The following is a 17,340-nucleotide window of genomic DNA, read 5'->3' as shown; positions in this document are numbered from 1 at the left end:
ACTCTCCAACGGCAGATGTCAAGAGGAAGTAGGATTGGGCATGGCAGATTTTAAAATGGCAAATCTTTTTGTTTCCACATATGATAAGCTGCAACCAGAAGACTCCGGCAGCGGCTTATTCCCCTCTCCTTATAGAAAACACGTCCTGCATATATAAGGGGAAGTCAGGATAAATAGCTGTGGGCTGGACTAGCTATCTAAAGTATATGGGCATATTTAGCTCTATCTGTAGATAAGAACAGTGAAAAATGTTTAAAACTATTTTACATTATTGTGATTCTTCATCAGGTCAACCCATGACCATATGGCTCTCTCTAAAGTTAATTCTGAAGCCACTATCTGCTAAATTATCAACAAAGGTCATAACCGTGGATCTGGAAATGTCAAAATCTTGCCTTACTAGAATGATAAATAAAATATATTGTACTGAAGGATAGCCACCCAGCTTAAACCCATAAAAACTACTAGGAACCATACCTTTAAAAGGGGTTGCTTTAGACCATCCCTATTTGTAGGCCCCTCGATGATAGGCTGTAATCTATGGGGGGAATCTGGTAGCAAGTGTTCAATTTCCCTGTAGTGCCCCACAGGAAAAATGACACATTACAGATTTCATACTGAAACCAATGGGCTATCCATGTAATGCATGAATGTGCTGGGTCCTCCAAAGCAAGATACACTCTTTGTAACTGCTATTCGATCTGGCTAATAGATGGGGGCGCTGTACAAGGCACCTCCACCTGTTAACTCAGTACTTCCTAATAGCGTATTTTATTTCATTTCCATTGTTTCAGTTTACATTGCAGTTACATATAAATCATTGCAATCCGCTGAAGAGCTGTATCTAACATAGCTTCTCACCTGTTATATGGTAAACGGAGTTAAATCCAATTCCAAACCTCCCGACCTTCAGCGGGTCATCTTTTTTCCTACTTCTGGCAATTTCTTGAATTCCATGCCAGTCTTCCGTGGTGAAAACTGCATTATTGTATACATAGAGGGCAGGACCTAAGTATTTACAAAGAAAAACAAAGAACAAGATAAAATATGTATAAATGAAGCACGAATTTCTGATACACACTGTAAAAAAGGAAGATATCCATAAATATACTGTATAAACAGAATAAATCACTCTACCTACATCTGGGACTCCACCGATTCTAAAAACCAAAAGGACAGAGGTTTCTTTCAGCATTTTTCCTGCCCAGTGGCGCTCCCAACTATCTGCTGTGCAAAGAACTGTAACACAGCACCATTCAAGTGATTAGGGCTGTGTTGTAGTTCAATATACAGCGAATGCCCAGGAGCACCACTGTGCAGGGAAAAGCCCCTTCATTCTGATCGGTTGAAGTCCTGGCAGTCGGACCCTCACCAGTGAAGTAGTGATGGCAAATAGTGGGAAAATCCCTCTAACACTGACTCACAAATGTGTGACAGTTGCTCTTTAAATTACTTTCCCCACCACTAACACTCCTGGAACAGTGCTGCAGCCTCTTCTTTTAAGCAATTGTGAGGTTCTAGTGCTCGAAACCCCATCCATGGCCCATCCGATCCATAAGCCATAAATGTTAGTTGTGGGAGAACACCTTTCCCAGCCGGATGGGCAACCAGGTAAGGCTCGCTTCACATCTGCATAAGAAGCTCCGCTCAGGGCATGTGTCGCAGATTCAGTGCGCAGATTCTGCTGCGTTATATTGTCCGGCAAAACTACAGAAACCCAACGGGTTTGGTAGGGCGAAATTGGACTCATATGCGACAGATATGGTGGCTCCAGTTTCTCGTTGGTCTGCCTCTATGACGGAACAGAACAGCGTAAAACCTGAATGCAGATGTGAACAAAGTCTTACAAGTTTGATGACAGTGCTGGATATGCGACAACTGCTAATCTGAGCATTTCCCTAATTCCTGACTAAAGATTTTGTACAACTCCATATTAGATGAAGCTCATTAAACGAATTAAGAAAGACTAAACATTTACCTCTAGAATTCAGCGCCATTTCCACACCGCTTGTCAATGGGGACCCTGCTACTTATAAATTGTCTTTGCTATGCATCAAGTGACCATTGCTGCCCGCAACAGTACTGTGTCTTCCATAAAAATTTAGAATTCATTTACCCAATATTGTGCACTTGGAACCAGTCCATGTTGGAAGCTTTTGTTTTAGACACCCCAATTTGTGAAAATCAAGTGAGCAACTTGTAGCCATTCAGTAACAAGTAATCAGCTCTTAATGTATTAGTGTAGCGTAAATACCTTGATATTGGGCCATTTCCTTGGACCAAAGGGATTCAGTGCCATAATGTGTTTCATCAAAGAGGAACTTGACTTCACTGGCGCCAGCATCTTCTGCATTTTGTATAAGCTCCTAGATTGCAAAATTGTAAAATAAGCTTAGTAGTATAGACTTGAATGTTACTGTCCTAAAGCAATACTTCACTTTTAGAGGGACATTACTTATATATATATATATATATATATATATATACACACACACACACACACACACACACACACACACACACACAACCATTTATTTACCTTTAGGATCTGCCCTCCTTCTGGGTACCTCCTTAATATGTCCTTGAGAAAGTCAACAAGGGGTGGTGTAGTCTGTCCAAATTTACCTATTAAATCAAAGTATAGATTATATAAAGAATTTATTTTGGCCATTTGGAGAGGGCCAAGAGGACGAGAAGACATGAATAAAACACAGTAGACTTTAGAAGTCAGCCAGATTATCCAGTAGCTACTATGGCAATCAGAAGCCTGAGAGCTTTCATAGTTAGGCACCACTAGCATATTACTCAAACTGGCAAACTGGCTGTAGAGTCCTGTTTTACATCTTCTTGCTTCTTTGGGATGTATGCAGATAGATATGGAACTCAGAGACAGGGGAAAGTAAAGATTACAATTACCTCCTCCTTTAAGTCCCTTTGATTGGAGATTTAAAAAGATATTAGTTTTCCCAGAGGTCAAGTCTTCAATATTGGTCCCGTCACGTAGCTATGGAATAAATTCTCAATTACTACGGGTCACTAGATCAAAATACAGCATGACATAAATCCTTCTACATAAAAGATTAATTTTAACATGAATCAAGGGAATTTTATATTATATATATATATATATATATATATATATATACACAGTGAAGGAAAGAAGTATTTGATCCCTTGCTGATTTTGTAAGTTTGCCCACTGTCAAAGACATGAACAGTCTAGAATTTTTAGGCTAGGTTAATTTTACCAGTGAGAGATAGATTATATTTTAAAAAAAAACAGAAGATCACATAGTCAAAATTATATATATTTATTTGCATTGTGCACAGAGAAATAAGTATTTGATCCCCTACCAACCATTAAGAGTTCAGCCTCCTCCAGACCAGTTACACACTCCAAATCAACTTGGTGCCTGCATTAAAGACAGCTGTCTTAAATGGTCACCTGTATAAAAGACTCCTGTCCACAGACTCAATTAATCAGTCTGACTCTAACCTCTACAACATGGGCAAGACCAAAGAGCTTTCTAAGGATGTCAGGGACAAGATCATAGACCTGCACAAGGCTGGAATGGGCTACAAAACCATAAGTAAGACGCTGGGTGAGAAGGAGACAACTGTTGGTGCAATAGTAAGAAAATGGAAGACATACAAAATGACTGTCAATCGACATCGATCTGGGGCTCCATGCAAAATCTCACCTCGTGGGGTATCCTTGATCCTGAGGAAGGTGAGAGCTCAGCCGAAAACTACACGGGGGGAACTTGTTAATGATCTCAAGGCAGCTGGGACCACAGTCACCAAGAAAACCATTGGTAATACATTACGCCGTAATGGATTAAAATCCTGCAGTGCCCGCAAGGTCCCCCTTCTCAAGAAGGCACATGTACAGGCCCGTCTGAAGTTTGCAAATGAACATCTGGATGATTCTGAGAGTGATTGGGAGAAGGTGCTGTGGTCAGATGAGACTAAAATTGAGCTCTTTGGCATTAACTCAACTCGCCGTGTTTGGAGGAAGAGAAATGCTGCCTATGACCCAAAGAACACCATCCCCACTGTCAAGCATGGAGGTTTAAACATTATGTTTTGGGGGTGTTTCTCTGCTAAGGGCACAGGACTACTTCACCGCATCAATGGGAGAATGGATGGAGCCATGTACCGTCAAATCCTGACTGACAACCTCCTTCCCTCCACTAGGACATTAAAAATGGCTCGTGGCTGGGTCTTCCAGCATGACAATGACCCGAAACATACAGCCAAGGCAACAAAGGAGTGGCTCAAAAAGAAGCACATTAAGGTCATGGAGTGGCCTAGCCAGTCTCCAGATCTTAATCCCATCGAAAACTTATGGAGGGAGCTGAAGATCCGACTTGCCAAGCGACAGCCTCGAAATCTTAATGATTTACAGATGATCTGCAAAGAGGAGTGGGCCAAAATTCCATCTAACATGTGTGCAAACCTCATCATCAACTACATAAAACGTCTGACTGCTGTGCTTGCCAACAAGGGTTTTGCTACCAAGTATTAAGTCTTGTTTGCCAAAGGGATGAAATACTTATTTCTCCGTGCACAATGCAAATAAATATATATAATTTTGACTATGTAATTTTCTTTTTCTTTTTTTTATATAATCTATCTCTCACTGGTAAAATTAACCTAGCCTAAAAATTCTAGACTGTTCATGTCTTTGACAGTGGGCAAACTTACAAAATCAGCAAGGGATCAAATACTTATTTCCTTCACTGTATATATATATATATATATACACACACAAACACATATGCACACACATACATACATACATACATACATACATACATACACACACACACACACACACACACACACATACATACACTATAAAGACAATTATTAGGACACACACATTAATCATTGAATTTAGGGATTTCATTCAGTCCCATTGCCACAGATGTATAAAATCCAGCACTAGCCATGCAGTCGCCTTTACTAATATTTGGGAACGAATGGCTTGTTATAAAGAGATCACTGAATACGAGCGTGGTCCTGTAATAGGATGTCACCGTTTGTGAAATTTCTTCCCTCCTAGATATTCCACAATCAACTGTGAGGTATTATTGTAAAGTGGAAGAGTTTAGGAACCTCAGCCATGAAGTGCAGACCACATAAAGTTACAGGACGGGGTCGCCGAGTAATGAGGTGCATAGTGAATAAAAGTGGCCAACGATCTGCTGACTCCATAAGTGCAGAGTTACATACCTCCTCTGATATTAACATCCGCACAAAAACTGTGCGCCGGGAGATTCATGTCACAGGTTTCTATGGCCGAGCAGCTGCATGCAAGTCTTACATCACCAAGCACAATGCCAAGTGTTGGATGGAGTGGTGTAAAGCACGCCGCCACTGGACTCTAGAGCAGTGGAAACGTGTTTTGCGGAGTTTTGAGTCACGCTTCTCTATCTGGCATCTGATGGACGAGTCTGGGTTTGGCGAATGCCAGGAGAACGTTACTTGCCTGACTGTATTGTGCCAACTGTGAAGTTTGGTGGAGGAGGAATAATGCTATGGAGTTGTTTTTCAGGGGTTGTAGTTCCAGTGAAGGGAAATCTTAATGCTTCAGCATACCAAGACATTTTGGACAACTGTAGCTTCCAACTTTGTGGGAACAGTTTGGGGTTCGGCCCTTTTCTGTTCCAGCATGACTGTGCCCCAGTGCACAAAGCAAGTTCCATAAAGGCATGGCTGGTGAGTTTGGTGTGGAAGAACTTGACTGGCTGCACAGAGCCCTGACCTCAACACCATCCAACATCTTTGGGATAACTAGAACAGAAATGGCAAGCCAGGCCCTCTCATTAAACATCTCAGATTCTCCTGCTTCTTGCTGCAAGACTTCTGACTATAAGGCTGTGTTCACATCTGCATTGTGGCTTTTGTTTATAACGAAAGCCACAACGTTCTGCCAGATCCTTCGCACAATGGACACCGGCGGCGCCCAATGGACAGACTTACAATTTTGTGTCGTTTTGACAGAGAAAACATTGCTGCATGCTGCAGTATTTTTTCCGTTAAATGTGAAGGAATCTGCTATAGAGGCTCCAAACGTAGTTTCCAACTGTGATGTGAACACAGTTTTAGATGCACCAGCAGATTGCTGCACAATTTTTAACCCAGAAAGTATTTCTAGTAGTCAGATGAATATGGGTATATATCATATTCCCTACTAAACAATAATAATCCACAAGTCCCAGTAGTATACCTGCCTTGATGTTAGGACTTGCATATAGATTCTGCTATGGCAACCTCACCCTAATAACGGGACAATGGACTTAAATAGAAAACAAAAACTTGCTACTAAACACAGGGCACAAATTGTCCTAAAACAGTTGCTTATGTATTTGGGTGGTTGCCATGTAATGAAGTCACAGGTTTCCCAGGGTGGTACAGGAGGTACAGGGGAGATGCTATCTACCATGCAAATCGTTATAAGATTGATTTCAATGCAAATAAAATAATAATATGCAGCTTATATTCAATTTCACCAGAATAAGCGTGGACTGCAGCTATCCCGTAACAGAGATCTAAAATTATCACCAGTCATCAGATATTAATACCAGCAAAAGAAGGAACCCAGGGGGAAGGGCTTTTGCAATATTAACAAAAATACATCTGTAGTAAGGAAAATACTAACGCTGCAACCAATAAAAAAACCAATCAGGATTATTAGGAGTTAATAATGACCCTATGGATTGTAAACCAACGCAACTTTCTTCTAAAATCATTATTTATGTAGAGGAGAAATAAATTGCTGATGTCTAGTTCCAGGAAGACACAGGAGTATTGATTAGTACAGGAATGATGCGATTGTTAGGCTGGGTTCACACAACCATGTTACGTCCGTAATGTACGGAACGTATTTCGGCCGGAAGACCCGGACCGAACACACTGCTGGGGGTCGGGCTCCTAGCATCATAGTTATGTACGATGCTAGGAGTCCCTGCCTCGCTGCAGGACAAGTGTCCTGTACTGTAATCATGATTACAGTACGGGACAGTAGTTCCACGCAGAGGCAGGGACTCCTAGCGTCGTACAATAACTATGATGCTAGGAGCCCGGCCCCCTGCAGTGTGTTCGGTCCGGGTCTTCTGGTCGAAATACGTTCCGTACATTACGGACGTAACATGGTTGTGTGAACCCAGCCTTAAAGTTTTCATGGCCAAATATACTATTCAATTCAATTTACAATGTAAAAGAAGAAAAAAAAAAAACTTCACGAAAGTGACCTATAAAGATCCATACATAATCCAGTTCATTTTTTTTGCCTAGAGCAGCGTTTCCAAAACTGTGGGTCGCGACGCCCTAGGGCGTTGGTTGAAGACGTCCAGGTGCTCCTTACTCTTTGCTCCAACATTCACTATGCGCTGAGCCGCGCACTGTGTGCCAGGAGCGGCTCGGCGCAGACAGGCGCGAAGTAGCGACGTGTAGGCTGTGCAGGAATTATACTGTGTGGGGGCAGCTATGGGAGAAGGGCTGGACTGGCCATCTGGCAGCTCTGGCAAATGCCAGATGGGCTGGTGCACAGTGGGCTGGTTTGGCTGCCACCCACTCAGCTTTTTTATAGATACAGAAAGAAGCCTATTCACACTGATTGTCCGATCAAGTTTCTCTGTAAGCAGCCACTGATCAGACACAACGGTGAGAAGAGGGATGAGGTGCTTCCACTCACCAGAAGGAAAGAGTCCCCCCACCAACCCAGAATTGGTTATTTTATTTTGGTGCGTGGAGGTGTAGCCGCATCGGCAGACTTTACAGACCTCATTCAATAAGAGAAAAATAAAAGGCAATGATGAGTTGCTGCTGTATTCTGAGCCAATAAGCAGCTACTGGACCTGGCATACAGCAGTGCTGCTCTCTCTGTTACTGTCTCCGGCTGGTCCTGATAGGCTTCCTGTCAGAGTGACAGGAAGTTACTGAGTCGTTCCCGATGCACACTGTCGGTGACACCTTAGCTCCAAAGAAAATGTAATATAAAGTGATCAAAAAGTTGTATGTACCAAAAAAATTATACAAACAAATACTACAGCTCGTTCCACGAAAAATAAGCCTTCACACTGCTCAATCAACCAAAAAATAAAAAAGTTACGGCTCTCAGAATTTGGTGATACAAAACAAGTCTTTTTTTTTAAAAATAGTTTTTTCTTTGTGAAAGTAATAAAATAGAAAAAAACCTATATAAATTTGGCATCACCGTAATCATATTGCGATACAAATTAAAGTTAAGTTGTAATTTTTACTGCACGGTGAAAGACGTAAAAACTAAACCCAAAAAACAATGGAGGAGTCCCAGTTTTTTCCAATTTCAGACCGCAAAGAATTTTATTTTCAGTTTCCAAGTACATTAAATGGTTCTTTAAATGGTGTCAATAGAAACTATAATTCCTAAAAAAATAAGCCCTCATACCACTCTACTGATGGAAAAATAAAAAAAGTTATGGTCCTGGAAGCAGAGAAAGGATCAGTCCTGGAAGGCTTAATTAATTTCTAATAAAAAACATTTATGACCACATGTGGGGTATAGCCGTACTCTGGAGAAATTGCTTTACAAATGTTGGGGTGCTTTTTCCGCCTTTATTCCTTGTAAAAATTAAAATTCTATGTTTTTCCAGAAAGAACATAGATTTTAGTTTTGAATGACTAATTCAAATTAATGTAGCAAAAACACTAAGGGGTCAAAATGCTAACTATACACCTAGATAAATGCCTTGACGGTGTAGTTTCCAAAATTGTGTAAATTTGGGGGGGGTTTCCACTGTTTTGGCACCACAAATCCACTTCAAACCTGACATGGTGCCTAAAATATATTCATCCACTAGATGCTCCTTTGCTTCTGAGTCCGGTGCTTCAGTTCATTAGCACCCTAGGACCACATGTGGGATAAATATAAAATCTGTGGAATCTGGGCAATAAATATTGAGTTGCGTTTCTGTGGTTAAACTTTCTGTGTTACAGAATTTTTTTTATTACAAAAGAATTTCCGTCAAAAAATTAAATTCAAAAATTTCACCTCCACTTTGCTTTAATTGCGGTGAAACGCCTAAAGAGTTAAGTGACTTTGAGAATGTTCGAATGCGGTTTTGAATACTTTGGGGGGTGCAGTTTTTAAAATGGGGTACTTTATGGGGACTTTCTGATATATAAGGCCCTCAAACTCACTTCAGAACTGAACTGATCCCCGAAAAAAATTCCTTTTGAAAATTTCTTGAAAATGTGAGAAATTGCTGCTACATTTAAATTTAGAAAAATGCTATTTTGTGCAATTTTTTTGAAAATGTTGGTGTTTTTCACAAATAAATATTAAATTTGTCGACCAAATTTTTTCACTAACATAAAGTACAATATGTCACGACAAAATAATCTCAGAGTTGCTTGGATAGATATAAGCATTCCAAAGTCATTACCACATAAATTGACACCTCAGATTAGAAAAAAATCGGCTGTGCCACAAGGCCGTAACAGGCTGCGTCCCGAAAGGGTTAAAGGAGTTGTCCCACAAGACACATGTATCCCCTATCGACAAGGAGAACGGGGGACCGCAAATCCACCGAAATGCTCCATGAGAAGCATGGGACTTCCGGGGTCTGTGTCCGGCAGCTCCAGTCCGGCGCTTGTGCGCATGCGTGACCGGAGCTCCATTTATTTCTATGGAGCTGCCGGACACACTAGCTGGACACAGACCTCGGAAGACCCAAACTTCTCATGGAGCACATCGGGGGACTTTCGGTCCCCTGTTCTCCTTATCGGTGAGGGTCCCATTGGCCAGACCCCCAGTAAAGGCACATGTATCCTTATCCTGTGGCTAGGGGATACATGTGTATTGTTGGACAACCCCTTTAAGTTCTGTTCACATCTGCGTTGGAGCCTCTGTTGCAGCTTCCATCAAATTTGACGGGAATAATAGTGATAGATGCAGGGTTATTTTTGTAGTCAAAACTACGTACAAAACGTCCTTACCCGATAAACCCCATTGCAGGTTAATGTCTTACGTTTTAGCGTGTGTGGCATGTGTTCTTGATGTGAGTGGCAGATGTGCGACATTTGTGTCCAAGGTTATTCGTGTGTACAGTATGTCAGCATTATTTATGTGTATCGAGTAAATGGCATTATTCATGCGTACAGCATGTAGTGGAGTTTTTCATGTGTACAGTATATATGGTGTTATTATTCATGTGTTTAGTATATATAGCAGCATTATTCATGTGTGCAGTTTATATTGGTGATATTTATATGAACAGTATATATGGCCTATTGTTCGTGTATATAGTATATTAAGAATAATTTTTCATTTGTACAATATATATGATATTATTGTTAGTATACATAGTATATGCCGTATGAACACGTTATATATCCTGGTGGTGTATGATGTATTATATTTATTGCACACATATATTTTTTATATTTCTCTAATACTTTATCTATTACTATAATTTTATAGTATTGTCACCATCTCCTAGCTAGGTCTCCATTCCTGCTGTCTTCCTTCTGTGCTGCTCTAACATTTCATAGCGGATAATCGGACACTGTTCCTGTTTGGGAGTTTTGACCGGTGTATACATTCAGCTCATCACATGCTGCTCATATTTAGCGGTTTTGTGGTATTTATTGATTTATGAAATATTTGAGTAGCACAACATGAAGAGAGCATTTCAAGGAGAATGAGAAACAATGTACAATATTCTTATAAAGCTGAAGGGTGGGCCCGCAACTGCGCAAACATATTGCATGGACAGCAGTTGGGCCTATTTGCTTTAAAATGCCAGGGCTGATTTTAAGTCCCAGTCCGGCCCTATATAGGAGCATTATTTTTGTGTGTGGGGGCAGCTTTAGGGGCATTATACTGAGTGGGAAAGCATTATGGGGCATTATCCTGTGTGGGGGCAGCTATAGGAGCATCATCCTGTGTGGGGTCAGCTATAGGGGCATTATCCTGTGTGGGGGCAGCTATAGGGGAATTATCCTGTCTGGGGGCAGCTATAGGGGCACTATACTGTGTGTGGGGCAACTGTGGGGATATTATACTGTGGGAGCATTTTACTGTGTGGTGACAGCTATAGGGGTATTATACCATGTGTGGTACAGCTATGAGGGCATTATCCTGTGTGGGTGGTAGCTATAGGGACATTATACTGTGGGGCATTATACTGTGTGGGGCAGCTATAGGGGCATTATCCTGTGCAGGGTGGCACTATACGGGGCATTATACTGTGTGGGGGCATTATCCTGTGTGTGGAGCAGCTATAGGGGCATTATCCTGTGTGTGGGCAGCTATGGGGGCATTATACTGTGTGGGGAAAGCTATAGGGGTATTATTCCATGTGTGATTCAGCTATGGGGGCATTATACTGTGTGGGGGCAGCTTAAGGGGCATTTTACTGTGTAGGGAGGCACTATAGGGCATTCTCGTTTGTGGGGACAGCAATAGGGGCATTATACCGTGTGTGGTGCCACTATGGGGGCATTATACTGTGTGTCGCAGCTTTAGGGGCATTATACTGTGTGGAGAGGCCTTATAGGGGCATTACACTGTGTGGGGGCAGCTATAGGGCATTATCCTGTGCTGGGGCAGCTATATGGGCATTATACTGTGTGGGATAACTAAGGGGCCATTATAATCTGTGGGGCCAGCTTTGGGGATGTTATCATGTGTGGGGGCATCTATAAGTGCTTTATACTGTGTGGGGGCCACTAAGGGGTCATTATACTGTTGAGGGTTCACTCGGTTGAGGCCCACTGAAATGCATTTCGCCCCCCTTTGCTAAACTCCTAGCTATGCATCTGGTGGCAATTGATGAACGTGTTGGGTCACATGACCCTCCATCAGTGGCCATAAACACTCTGCGACGTACAGCAGGATCCCTTGAGCCCACCCCATCCCCTGCCTGCTCAATAATAGTGGTTTTCGATGTTGCAGGGACTTCTTTTTTGAATGGAGCCAAGTACCGGCATCTAACTACGAATAATGTTGACATACGTCAGACGAAATTGGGCTACGTACAGTAGTGGCAGGTCCCAAACAAAAATCTCGGCCAAATGCGGTTTCCGGGTACAGTTTGGGAACCACTGGTCTAGCGCATCCAAGTACCCACTAACTAAAAAATGACCCCAATATCAGGGCAAATCCTCTTTCCCCTGACCACAATGAACCCATTACAGAGCCAGCTTGCTAGAATAGAATTAGGAGTAAGAAAACGTCTGCGACAGCAGCTTTGCCTGGTTCACATATCAGTTGCAATTTAATCTGATTACAATCAAATGTTCATAGCCGGACTGAAAAGTGCTGCATGTAAAGTTTTTATGTCCGGCTAAGGTAGACATCCGGCTTTAAAACGGATGTAACTAATACCAGAATGGCTCCCATAGGGAAACATGGGATCAATACTGGCACCAGTTTCCCTTCACCGTTTCTGAACCACGCCAGTGGATAACTAAGCCGGATCACTGGATATATGTGAACCCAAAATATTGTTAGGGGTCTCAAATGAGACCCTTAAAGGGAACCTGTCACCAGCATTTCACCTATTGAACTTAACTTATCCCTCACTGGCCTCGGCTATCAAAAGTTCATTGCCGTTATCCCCTTTCCTAATCTCCACCTCCGACTGTAAATAACTGTCTGCAAACATTTTGCACCTTTTATCGTAATAATCCGCTGTCCCTTTGTGCGCACACACCAGAAGAGGACATCAATGCACAAGTGCGGAATTTTGTGTGCTGGGGGAAGGCGAGGAACTGTCAATCAAAAGTAAGGAGGCGGGGTAAACTCAGAAAAGACGAGGAATGAAGATATGACTCTTTTCAAACGAGGATATGACTCTTTTATGCTCATTAGCATACCGTGTGGGAACACTAAAAAGCTGAATACTAAAGATACAGAGCCGACTAAGAAGACAATTATAGGTTACTTAATAATGATTTTTCACCCACCACCACCAGGTATTGCTGGTTTAATAGGTGAAATGCTGGTGACAGGTTCCCTTTAAATCAATCGTAAAGCCACACATCCCATTGGGTCAGGTTAAGGTGTAGACACAACACACTCGTATTACTTTTTCACTTAGCTGAGTACATATGTGGCTGATGTTTTTTCTACATATATTTTTTTTAATTAAAAAACAGACATGGACTCAGCATATTTGAGAAATAACTTTCCAAAATAGGTCTTCTAAGATCTGTTCTTATTTTTGACAAAATACATATGGAGACAACACAGGAATATAAAAAAATAAGTATGCATAAATACATATAAAGATAATGTAGTCAGCGGATAAGAGCGCTCATGCCTTATGATTAATCTGGGAAAGGAAGCTACACCATACGAACTTTCTCTTTCCTCGGGGCTGCTTATTAGGTTCACGAGCGCTGTATGTGGCCCCCGAGACGCCAGTTGGGCATCAGTGGTTTAGACAACGGGAATAATGTAAAATGAATGGTTTACAAAATAGAAAATTAAGAACAAACAAGGCAATTATCCCAATAAGTCATCACTGTTTTCTAAAATGCATATGCTCCTTTAACAGCCCAAGCCAAATGCTGTAACTTTTACTGCTTGGAAATATGTACTTTTGATAGAGTACAACTTGGCAAGTATGGGTACCAGGTATGGTGACACAGTTTCTGAACCCAGAGATCAGTCTCATTCAGACGATTGTATTATACGTGCGTATGCTGTCCATTGAAAAAACGGGCGGCACACGGACCCATACAAATCAATGGGGCGTTATTTAGACATACGTGATTTTTCACGCAGCGTGTGTCCGTTGCATATCCTATTTTGGTCCATTTTTGCGGACCTTGCCGCCCATTGAAGTCTGTGTTTCACGCATTAGTTGCTAAAGAAATGCTGAGAAAATATAAAAAAATGTGCTTACAGAGGAGAAACACAGACCTGAAAAACGGATGCGAGGCGGAAAACACATGGGAACTACCCGGAACTGAAATGTATGAAATACTGTCCGTTTTTTGTGCTCGCAAAATGGACACGTTCGTCTGAATGAGGCCTTACAGTTGTGCAATGTCCCTGTGGAAATTGGTTATGAAGAAAAGTATCAAATATAACTATAGCAGAATCCATTTATAAGTACAGCTTTAGGCGACATGCATACGACCGTAGATCTCATCCGTAATTACGGACGCATTCATTTATATGGCCGACGGACACCTTCCCGTATATTTACGGGAAGTTGTCCGGGCCGTAGAAAGCTTCCGTAAAAAATAGTACATGTCCTATTTTTTTTATTTTACAGACCGTGTTCCCATAATTTATAATGGAAGCACAGCCCGCAAATGCGGACGACTGTCCACGGCCGTACGAGCGCGGCCGTAGCCGTAATCACGGACCGGGATTACGGCTACGGCAATAAGGTTCCCTATTTCATGGCTCTAAAATCCAGGACCAAAACTACATTCAAATTTCTTCTACCATGGACATGTGTTCCACCCAGTTCAGAAGAGAGCCATTTCCAGTTACTGCAGTGTGGGGAAGGGAAGTAACAATCCATTTTATTTTGAACTTCCTTTTGTTTTATTTTCCAGTCTCCAGGGTCTTTAAAACCTATGTACACCTTCGTAGGCATTTTTTGGAAACTTTATTTAATATATGTTTTAGAGGAGTTTTTTAAATGGACTTTTATTTAAAAAAAAATAAAAAATACGTTTCTACGATACAGCTTCTATGTATCCGCCTAATATAGAGCTGTATCATTTGCTATCGGTAGAATCCTTCAGTCCGCTGAACTGACGGCTTGGCTGAAAGGGGGTCATGTGTGTCTCTCACATACTGGATCACCATAATATCGATCACATCTAGTTGATCAACTTAGATGTGCTGTTTGAGAACGATACAGCTTCTATGGATACATAAAAACTGTATTGTAAAAATTAGACAATTGTTTTTTTTAAATAAAAGTAAATTCAAAAAATGTTTGTAATCAACTAAAACACAGATGCAAGAAAAGAAAAACAATTGCCTACAAATTGTACATAGCGTTTAAAGCCTGATTATTCCATCCATGCACAATAATTTTAAAGGAACATTCCAAGTAAAAATGACACAGTGTGTTATGGCTAGTGCAGAGTCTGAGGGGGCGGAGCATGATATAGGTATTCAAACAACAGTACACAGAGAATCCCAGTGTCATGCCCCGCCCCCTCAGTCCATGCATTAGGCATAAAACAGTGTGTAAGATTTGCCCGGAGTGTTCATTTAAACAATATCTAGAATGTCCCTTTAATAAAATGTAAAGAATAGTATTCAACTAAAGAAATGTAAAGATCATTAGAGCTAGACACATCTTATCTAATAAGCTCCTATTGGATACAGCTCCGTGTCTCCTCATTGTGACCTCCAGAACACTGGACACCTGTTTCACATCACTGAGGAGCCACGGAACTGTTCAAGTTGAATCAAGATGTGGCATCTGGCCAAAATGTGCAATGTTATATTCCTGTACATGAGCCTCCTTGGAAATCTGAGACACCAGAGATTTAGTTGCTAAGAAATAGGTTATGTAGAGGAGTTACAGAGCATGAGAGATCCTTACAGGTTGTGCACAGCAATGAATGACATTTATGACAAATGGAGACGTATTTTTGGAAACCCTGATAATCCAGCATAAGGCAAAAGAAGTCTTATGCCAAATTAAAAGTAACATAAATAAACCTATTACCGGGACAAAGGCTTTTTGACTGTATGTAAATAAAGCGTAACCATTGTTATAAAAATGTCCAATATATTGTTTCCATTCATCACCATTTTTAAGATCTCGGAATTTGCAAAACCCATACAAATCCAGTCCTGCACTCAGTGAATACAACTATCCAGTCTAGGAAATGGTCTGTGAGCTAAACAGCTCTGACCACTGACCCTCACTTCACTTAGGGCTCATGCAAATGAACGTGAATATTTTTACCCGTAATATTATGTGCTCAATGGAACCACATTGTGCACCATAGTGCGTTTGCTTAGTGAGGTTCCGTTCCACAGATCAGGATTTTTTCTAGAACCACCAAATTCGGTGCAATATATGGTATGCAATAAAGCATGCAGCTTTTTTAAAAGACAATGCATCTAAAATAAAAATAAAGCAACTTTGCAAAAAGTCTTGGTAAAAATCTCCTTCTGTTTGTATAGACATAGTGACGTCTCCAGACATAACATGTTCTGTGCTTAAGTCATATGGCTCACAGACCAACAAAGAAAGTGGTATCTGTAAACAATGCTCCGATTCATACAAGCAATGATATTAATACATTTCTGGCCCCATTACTTCTAAAAAGAGCAGGCTGTCTGGAGTAGTGGGTTGGGTCCAGGGTCCACTGGTAGAAATGATTTGTTTATATGTGGATGATATGATATAATATTTGGCGGATGCTAAGTCATCAATGACCTCAGTATTACAGATAACAGAATTTGGTACATACTCAGGCCTTAAAATTAGTTGGTCCAAATGTCATATTCTCCCCTTGGATGACTGTGCCCTTTCCCTGACCATTGCCTTCCAACCTATCTGGGATTGCGGGTACAGTCCGATGTAGCGGCGGCCATGCTGTTGGCCGCATGTGATGGCCAATGGTTGAACGATTTTGCCCATAACATCCGTCGAAATCATGTGGTCATTGGCCATTGTGAGTGAGCCGGGTTTTGGCCGCATGCGCTCCACTCTACATGGGAATGTAATCTGAAGATCTCGAGGGATGTTATTGACTATTTTCACCTGAACGTACTTCTCCTTTCTCAGCTTGGTAAACATTATTTTGTAACTTTAAATCCTTCTTTCCGATTTACCAAGAATTAGGAGCTTGTCGCAAAACATCTCTCATCAGAACCCTCACAAGCTTTCTAGTGTCTAATAGTTTAAAGCCCAATTTGTACAGAGCTCTTTAACCTTGTCCACGTATGGCTGCTTCTTCTTCAGGGTGAACTTTCCTGGACCTACCAAAATGCTGTCTCAAACATGAAAGTGGCGATGGGTCTTCTTAGCCTTTGAGCCCTTCAGATGTCTGCCCATGCCCTACTATCCTCCTTTCTACATGATCCCATTCCCAACTGACCTCCTTGTTGTGTAGTAGAAGACGTTGTTCTGAGACAGGAAAATCTGTTTCTCGGTAGATTAGCTGTTTGATGTCCTCGATAACAGCGGAGACGGGCACCTCGTATGTCCTACAGCCAACATACTCATGTAGGACAGTCACCCTGGACAACCTGCCAAGATAAAGAAAACACAATAGCAATGCTGCTTAATAAATAATCCGTGTTATACAATAAAATTGACAGCAAATATATAATGTTTTGGGAGACCATTTTAAT

At 41.3% G+C, this 17,340-nt stretch overlaps 1 protein-coding gene across 1 annotated transcript in view; it reads right to left on the bottom strand.

Moving 5' to 3' along the window:
• Positions 1-17,340, bottom strand: part of SACS (sacsin molecular chaperone) — a 77,547-nt gene that overhangs the window by 32,648 nt on the left and 27,559 nt on the right. The window contains exons 3-7 of the mRNA XM_075851625.1: positions 17,085-17,235; positions 2,917-3,004; positions 2,540-2,625; positions 2,255-2,366; positions 862-1,008 (exon numbers count right to left, since the gene is read on the bottom strand). Coding sequence (XP_075707740.1) covers positions 862-1,008; positions 2,255-2,366; positions 2,540-2,625; positions 2,917-3,004; positions 17,085-17,235 — 584 coding nt within the window. The remainder of the gene's footprint in view (positions 1-861; positions 1,009-2,254; positions 2,367-2,539; positions 2,626-2,916; positions 3,005-17,084; positions 17,236-17,340) is intronic.

The sequence above is a fragment of the Rhinoderma darwinii genome, chromosome 2 (genome assembly GCF_050947455.1).
Source record: "Rhinoderma darwinii isolate aRhiDar2 chromosome 2, aRhiDar2.hap1, whole genome shotgun sequence".
In the NCBI taxonomy this organism is placed as follows: Eukaryota; Metazoa; Chordata; class Amphibia; order Anura; family Rhinodermatidae; genus Rhinoderma; species Rhinoderma darwinii.
The sequence above is the reverse complement of the archived record's forward strand: the minus strand, read 5'-3'. Positions and strand labels throughout refer to the sequence as shown.